Source organism: Coptis chinensis, chromosome 6 (genome assembly GCF_015680905.1).
Source record: "Coptis chinensis isolate HL-2020 chromosome 6, ASM1568090v1, whole genome shotgun sequence".
Taxonomy (NCBI): domain Eukaryota; kingdom Viridiplantae; phylum Streptophyta; class Magnoliopsida; order Ranunculales; family Ranunculaceae; genus Coptis; species Coptis chinensis.
The window spans coordinates 58,871,587-58,879,826 of record NC_141461.1 but is presented as its reverse complement, the minus strand read 5'-3'; the positions used below and the strand labels follow the sequence as shown (position 1 = coordinate 58,879,826).

General features: G+C 41.6%; 1 protein-coding gene across 2 annotated transcripts; it reads right to left on the bottom strand.

Annotated features, from left to right (window-relative positions):
* Positions 1–367: 367 nt before the first annotated feature.
* On the bottom strand, positions 368–3,715 carry LOC147493760 (NADPH-dependent aldo-keto reductase, chloroplastic-like). 2 transcript variants are annotated; one of them, XM_086565492.1, is made up of 8 exons: positions 3,596–3,715; positions 3,325–3,453; positions 2,795–2,845; positions 2,464–2,540; positions 2,113–2,200; positions 1,276–1,554; positions 908–1,153; positions 368–601 (listed from the first exon to the last, which is right to left on the bottom strand). In XM_086565492.1, the coding sequence occupies exons 2-8, from the start codon at positions 3,448–3,450 to the stop codon at positions 518–520; spliced, it is 951 nt and encodes a 316-aa protein (XP_086421618.1). In that variant the 5' UTR covers positions 3,451–3,453; positions 3,596–3,715; the 3' UTR covers positions 368–517. The 2 variants fall into 2 exon arrangements, with proteins under 2 accessions (XP_086421618.1, XP_086421619.1); XM_086565493.1 differs by having other exon boundaries at positions 3,325–3,450; positions 3,596–3,643.
* Positions 3,716–8,240: the final 4,525 nt, after the last annotated feature.

Sequence of the window (8,240 nt, the reverse complement as noted above, 5' to 3'; positions counted from 1 at the left end):
AGATTGAGAGAGAGAAAACCTTTGTAGAGAGAAAAGCCTGTAAAGAGAGAGGAGTGATCTAGTAAGATGGAGAGATTAAGAGGAGTGATTGTAATCTTCCTTCCCACGTTATAAAAGGATTAGCTCTTGTGGAAGTAGGCTCTATTGGCCGAACCATGATATATCTTTGTGTTGTGGTATGTTTTACTTCTTTGCATTATTATTTGTTGTTAATAGTTGTTTAGAGAGTTGGGCATGCTAGGTTGGTTGTAGTGGATATTTAGAATTTGTCTGGAGTAGTAGTTGGTTCAAGTACAAGTTCTCTGTGTAGTGGGGCTCAATTGGTATCGTTATTCCCTAACATATGTCTCTACTTGAGGTCAACTACAATCAATCAAGAAAGCTTCCATTATTCGTTGTAGTAACTAGTGTCTAGGAAAACTGCAGGTAAATACATTTAAGTTTTTTGGCTTACAAAGTCCATAATTACGATTTCGAGTTTCTAATGGTGAGGAGATGTAATACACTGTGCTCTGTCTCATATCTCACCATCCCACAGCTCTTGGAGGCTCTTAAATGGACTGCACTCGCCAACCACAAATTCCCCTTGTAAGAATCTTTGCTGCATTAAACAACACAAAAGGACAGATTCATAAGAGACATAAATGTATAAGGGATGGAACCAGGATTCAATGTCTAGTGGTGCAAGAGTATGTGCAACTCAATAATTGAACTAGGAGCCGGGTACAGTTCTAGAACTTTTGTAAAGATCCTGGGGGTGCGAATCCTTATACCTAGCCACTTTTCGAGCAGATTACTAGTACAGGATGTGATTTTTCCAAATCTTTGGGGTGGGCGCCGCACCCCACGCACCCCCCTGGATACATATAAACCCCCACGAGGCCTATTATTTACAGCTCTTATTTACCTGGTAGATATCGGAGAATTTGGAAAACAGATCTGGAGGGATGCACCAGTCAAATAAACTGATGTTCTCCTTAATTCTGGTCTCATTGGTGCTCTTGGGAAGGACACTGTGACCACTCTGAATTCCCCAACGTAGTGCTACTTGTGCAGGTGTCTTGTTAAGCTTCTGGGCAATTTCAATAAGATTCGGATCCTTCAAGATCTCACCTTTGACCCAAGTACCAGGAGACCCTAAAGGAGAATAGGCCTGCAAAATAGTTGCAACATTCATAAAATCAAGTTTGGATTTACTTCATCTACTTCGTTCTAGCAACTAAACCTGTATTTATAATGCGAAAATCATTCTATACAAATAGTGTCCAAAGTTACCGAGAGATGAACACCAGTCGACTTGCACAAGTTCTTTAGTGAGGTTTGCTGCCATACAGGATGACATTCGACCTGGTTAACAGCAGGGGGCACCTTCGCGTAATTAAGAAGATCTTGAAGCTTTTTCGTGGAGTAGTTGCTCACACCAATTGCGCGTGCCTGTCCTGAAGCATACAACCCCTCCATGGCATGCCATGTATCTTCTAGACACAAATTGGGATGCAAGATGTCGGGTGAGAAACCCCTTGTTCCAGGCTTTGTCCGAACTGGCCAGTGTATCTGTAAGACAATATAACGTTCCAAATAATGGGAAAAACAATCTCAGCACTACTTAAACCTACATGTGGACAGACATATCAGTATTGAGTTTGAAGATTCAAGAATTATTCATGTCTTTTCATTGTTTATATATTTAATATGATAAGGTAGAAGGAGAGGTTGCGGGTGTTTCTTTTGCACCTATGAAAAGGCGCAGCTTTATCTTAGGAAGGATCATCCTAAGATAGTAAAACAACTCATGACTAGAAAGTAGCAGAATGAAAGCATCCCCATGACTACTTTTATGAAAGGAAGTGGCAAGGAAACACAACATGTTTTGAGTTGTACTTTCTTGTAAGTACAATAGCTTGTAGGAATTGAGCCTTCGGGCCATGTACTCGTGTGTTCGTGTTGTATCTCCCTCTAATGACTATACTCTTAGGGAGGAATGTAAGTTTCAAACTTTGGTTTTAATATACAGGTGGGGTCTGCCTTAACCCCAGCTTAACTTTTCAAAAAAAAAAGGTAGAAGGAGAGATCTGTGGCTCGATCTCCAAGAAAATAGGGCTATGAACATACGAGATAGAGGTCGACATAATCGAGTTGCAGGTCTTCTAAGGTTTTGTTCAGTGCCATGGAGACATCCTCAGGTGCGTGATCGCAGCACCTGTAAGTAAACGATAAATATTTGTAATTAAGTAGGAGAAATTTTAGCCTTTATTGATAAACAGATAAACATGTGGCTTGAATGTAATCATATTTTTTGCTATATACAAGTCAATGCCTCAATGGTTAAGGCTAATGAGTGACTAACCAGATACTATTTCACTAGCTGTGTTGTTTTGAGGAAGTTATTCCAGGATTTCAAAGTAGAAAGAAGAACCAAGAAAGAAACACTGAACCGAAACCAACATGGATACTGATACAAACCATAACTTCGAAGTGATAAACAAATCTTGGCGCTTCACAACACCAGTTGAAAATAGTTGCTTTAAAGCTGTTCCAATCTGAACATAACAAACCAAGATAGAAGAAATGAAAACTGGTGATGTAGGTGCGCATGCAGCTATATATATAGATCGAACACGGAACCAAACTGAGTTCCTTTGAAAGGATGATATGAGTGAAAGTGGTCTTATAACTCAAAAAAGCCTCAAAAAATAGAATGGTCTTAAGTACATGGTCTTACAATAAATCTTTTGAAGGGATTCTAACTCCAGGGATGAATATATATCATAGGACAAAATTGTTTAAAGCTTACCTCTTTCTCGTTGCCATACACTGTAGCGCAGTCGATATGCCTATAACCAGCCTGCATAGAACTTTGGAAATTTAAGGCCAGAAAAAAGAATGTTTCAAGAAAACATATATATTCAAAGTTATATTTCTTAATCCTAAGAGAAGCAGGGTTATCTGATTCCAGGACAAGATGGCATCACCGTACCACTGCATATGTGTGGTGTTCAAAACAAGGATCATTTTGTGATTATATGATCTTAGTGGAGCATAACATATGCTGCCAATAGACCAAAACAAAAACAAATGTCGATTTTTATGTAAGCAACCAGCCTGCTCAGCTGTAGATATTGTCACTCCGTCCATACGTTTTTTTCTTTTTTGTTTGGCTAATGTGGTGTTCACCGCCCTTGGAGTGGTCCTAGTCACCACGGAGTCCTGCCCGCTCACCAGGCATTGGATTGAAGGTTGATAAACTCAAATTTGCAAATACCACAGGGTTTAATGATGGATATGAAACAGCAAAAAAAGAGACATAATGTTGATGAAAAGGACCTTGATAGCAGTTGTCAAAGTTTCTCCAACAACCCCTGGTTCAGCCTTCCAAGTCCCTAGTCCAACTGATGGCATTTTCGCTCCAGTATTGAGCTCAAAATATACCGGTGCTTTGTTGCCTTCCATCTTCTATATAAAGCAAACGTGGTGATATAAAACTAAAACTTAGCACCAAGATGGTGAAAAAGCATATTCAAACAAAAACACTACTAACATAAACTCTAGGATCAAATGGTACAAAGATGACAGATAACAGATCACTATGTAATACCTGCTATTATTTTTCTTTTCGTTTTTTTTTCTCCTTGTTTTGTTTTTGTTTTCTTCTACTTTTTCACCTCTGTTAGATATGCAGGGGAAATGAAGTAGCTTGTTTCCACCAAAGGTCACCTCATGAAATAAGGACAAACCACAGATATATTACGCACTAGAATAGGCTTTGGACTTGCTCATAGTAAAGGAGGGGCGTTAATATCTTCCTCAAGATATCCTCCTACTACTTAGGATCTTATTTTATGTATGAGGTAGAGACCACACCATTTGTATGGGTGTTAATATCTACCTCATACAAATGTTATGGTTTTTAATTTGTACACTAACTGAATATCCACACCAATGTTGTGATTTCAATGATCCTACTGCCATAGATTGAGCACACTCAACGCCCATGCCTTCAGACGAACTCAGCTTTTTTCTTGGCTGGCACAAGTCACATAATACTTTCCCCCCGATGTTTTTTCTCATTTGAATAAAATATATAGTAATTCACAAGATTAAAGAGCATTGAATCACACGTCTAAGCAAGTATACATATCCATAGGATCCTCAGTCATTCATCAGAAAAATATGGAGTCCATGAGAATTCAAATCTTAAATCACAGTAGACAGTTGGTTCTTCTTGGAGAGAACATATATTAGTCAAATAATTACAAAAATTTACGCGTGCCGTGCTTTAAATGGTTGTATCTTTCAGAAATGATTGCGGCTTTACCACACCAATTGTAGAGGTTTGGTGTTTTGCGGTGAACAACCTGATGTTCTGTTTGATAAGGAATGGCTGCACTCTTATTGGGACAAGAGTTGCCTACGTATCAAATTTCTAGGGATAAACTTGAATAAAGTCTTACGTAGTTCATCTCTCTCTACTTATAGATGTTTGAGTTGACCTTCCTTATTTGCTCCAGGTCGTTGTCAAGGGTAGATCCACATTGTGTGCTAACTTGATGATTCGTCATTACTCCTGATGTTACAAAGTAAATGTCTCTTTGATTGGTGCGGTGACTGAACTCTAGGATTGCGCTAGATGATTTGCTTCCATATATGGCTGTAATTGCTGTTTGGGACGACCTGGGTTTAGGTCGTTGGTACGTTCTAATGGCTTGGTACGAGCTGGTGAGGAACAACCTGGTGTGTGGACACGTGTGTTGTAGTAATATGAAATGCAGAACGGAGGGTACTTACACAGTCCCCTTTGTTTTACTTATTGTTTGGATAGCTGTGGTATGAAAATAAAAGTTAAAACAAAGCTTTTTAACACGTGTCCGTCTGATGGGTTTTTTTTGTATTTTGGAAAAATGTGCAGGAACAATTAGATCTGACCCATGGGCCCAAAATCGCGACGGTTTATGGGCAAGTTATGATTGTGTTTTTGGGAATACGAAACGTTTGTCTCTTCTCGAGGTTTGGGCAGCTCAGGGGTTTTGGTGTGCGAAAGGTTTTTCACCTCCTCATTCTATCAACCAAGGAAAAGTAGAGCGAAAGAAAGAAAGAAAAGAGAAAAAACTTTTCCATCCTTTGTTATCAGGTGCGTGCTTTCGAACTTAAAAATTTGATCTTTCTACTTCTTTTGTTTTTGCAATGTCTATGACCAGTGATGGTTTGAGTGGGGAAGTTGAGGTTGATCAGTGGAGAGAGAGAACTTTGAGTGAGGATGATGAGGTTATTAGGGCACGTAGTGGAGGTGAGGCGTCATTGTCCACTTCATTGGAGATGACGACTGACGTGGCTGTATCTAGGTCGGTGTGGGACAACTTTGGGGATTTGATAAGGGAGTTTGGGATTGATAGCCCCGACCTGATGATATACGACCTGAGTGGTGAGCAGAATGTGTTTGGCTGTGATTATGTGCCTCGAGATGGTGGGGTTGTAATTATGTATGACCAACTGAAGGCGGGGTTGAGGTTGCCATTCTCACGTCTGACCTTGGACGTTCTGAACTTCTGTGGTAAACCACCCTTGTAATTTGTGGGAAATAGTTGGAGGGTGCTGCACGTGCTAGATTTGTTGAGACTCAGAGATTATAATATCTGTTTGTCTGATGTGCTGGAGCATTTCGCTATAAAAATTTCTTTTGCTTTGAATTTTGGTTTTCAAGTGATGAGGGGTAAGTCACCTATGATTGTTGGTGTGAGTAAAGAGGAATGGTGGCATAGGCATCTGTTGATTGTGGGGAATTATTGCCCTCCTGGGTGTGAGGTGCAGAATCGTAGTGTGAGGACTGATGGTAGGTCGTTTATTTGATGTGGGTCGTTTTTATGTTGTAAGGTGTAGGCTGTAGGTCGCTTGTTTTGGTTATAAGTTTGATATGATGACGTTTTGATGTTTGTTTGTTTTGCAGAGGTCGTAATTCGAAATTGTACGTCCTCGGGGGCGATTGAAAAGTTTGCTAGGCTGACTTTGGAAGAGAAGGCGTCTTTGTTGGGGGAGGTTGCGCACTACTTCAATAGTCGAGGCGGTGCGAAGATTAACAAGAAGAAAGCTGAGCAGAAGAAGGGGGCTCTTAAGCTTGTTCTTGATATCTCTGATTTTAGCTCGGACACTTGGATGGAGAGGGAGAGCCAAAGGAGGCAACTTGTTTCTGGAGTGAGAATGGTTGGAGGAGCTGCTGATAGCCGTTCTGCTTCAAGACGTTCTGAGGGGGGTGATGGTGGGCGAGCTGGTCGTGGTGTAAGTGTTGGTGGGAGTGGTGATGCTCCTGGTCCTTTCCGGAGGCCTCAGCTGAAGAGGCGCTTTGAGGTGGTTGAGCCTGAGGGGGTGAAGAGGACCTGAACTGAGTCTGGGAATGACCTGGTACGGTGGAAGGTCGTACTTATTCAGGTCGGGCTCTTTTGAAGAAGATGAATCTGAGGGAGTTGGCTGTTGATGTGGGGGTCGCTGATGCCCGGGGCAAGAAGAAGGGTAGTGAGACTGAGCCTGCAGTCCAAAAGTGCAAGGGGTCGGGGAGTGTGGCCCTAAGTGACAAGGCTACTGAATCTGACGTCCTGGACCGGCTGGTTAGCTACTACGACCCAGTAAGTGGGTTGACCAAGCTAGTGAAGAACTTGGATTGTAGTTTCAAGTCTTCATTAGTTGTTGGAGGGCTGCTAGAGAGTATTGCCCTGGATGAGGACAGGCTATAGCTGGAGACTGGGAAGGATTTGGGGGCGAACTTGAGAGATATGGATCGCTCCTTGTGCTTCGTAAGTGTCCATCCGATCTGTGTTTGTGCTTTGCTAGTATCTTTCCGATATGATTTTTTTTTTTTTTTTTTTGGTTTGTCAGGTTCTGGCCATGTACAGGAAGTTGAGGGAGATGGCCACTATCTCCGACCTGTACAAGACGGAGCTGGTCGTAGCCAAGGAGGCTTATGGCAAGTAGGTAGATGTGCAAGAGGTGGAGAGGGCTAAAATGTCGGGGGTAAGGTTGTAGGTCGGGGACCTGGCTGGGAAGGTGGCTTTGCTGCAACCAACAATTGATGCTTCTAAGGTGGAGGTTCAGCATTGGGTTAATGAGACCAAACGAGCGCAAGACGTTGCTGAAATAGCTTAAAAAGAGTACAACGACCTGGTCGATTTGGTAGAGAGTGGGGATGTTTACGTTGTAGTGGATGACTACATGGAACTGGAACGTAAATACAAAACCCTCAAGAGGTCGGTCGAAAGTGGGGCTGCAACAGCAGATGTGGATAATGTTGTTGTAGATGCTAGTAGACGACTTGATCTACCATCCGACCTTGGTGTTGCTCCAACCGTTCAGCCAACTAAAGAGGTCTCCACAAAAGTTGTGAATGCAAGTTGTGATCCAGCAAGTGGTCCTGTTGGTGAAGAGGGCCGCCGCCCACTGGATCCTTTGAATGTGGAGAATCTTCCTTGTGTGAATTGATTGTGTTTATAACACCCCGTGTTTTTTTTATACGTATTTTTCTATTTAATTAATTAATTTAATTGTTTATTTTAAAAATTCGTCGGATTGGACTCGGGATACGTGAGCTTGGTTTTGGGCCCGAGTCGGTGTTGGGCTTGGGTTTCGGACCCAAGTATATAAACACATTGTTCTAGAGAATAGGGTTTTGAAGATAATAAAATATAAAAAATGGAGGCAGAGAAAGAAGCTGGTTTGCTGGAGAGGTGGAGCACGACGATTCGGGCTAGGAAAATTCGTCGAGCTGTTAGTTAAGGTGAGTAGATTTTATCTTTCACTGACTACTAAAACTATGATTTTCGTCTGTTTAAGAATTTACGGATTTACTGTCTAAAATATATAAGTTTTGTTCATTCTTCCGGTTCATTTTATAAGATGCCGAAATATTCTGCCGGCTGTGAAAAACCAACTTATACTGATAAAAAAATGGAGGCGACTACTAATTAATTTTAATTAATAATCCACATATAATCAACTGTTAGTGTGAGTATCGTTGTTTGGGTTATCGGTTTTCTTAGTTTTGGGTTGGACTGTGTTGATTGGTTGTCGGGTTAGAATTGGGGGCTGGTGGCCGGACTTGAGCAGTGGGAGGTAGCTGTGGAGGAAGGGTCGATACAATTTCAATTAGAAATTTGTCTCGATGTTGGTTGAGAACTGATGGATTGGTGATGGGGCGCGGATGTTGGTTTACTGGGCTGTAGAAGCTCGGAGAAACCATTAATGGCGTCGGTTTGAGA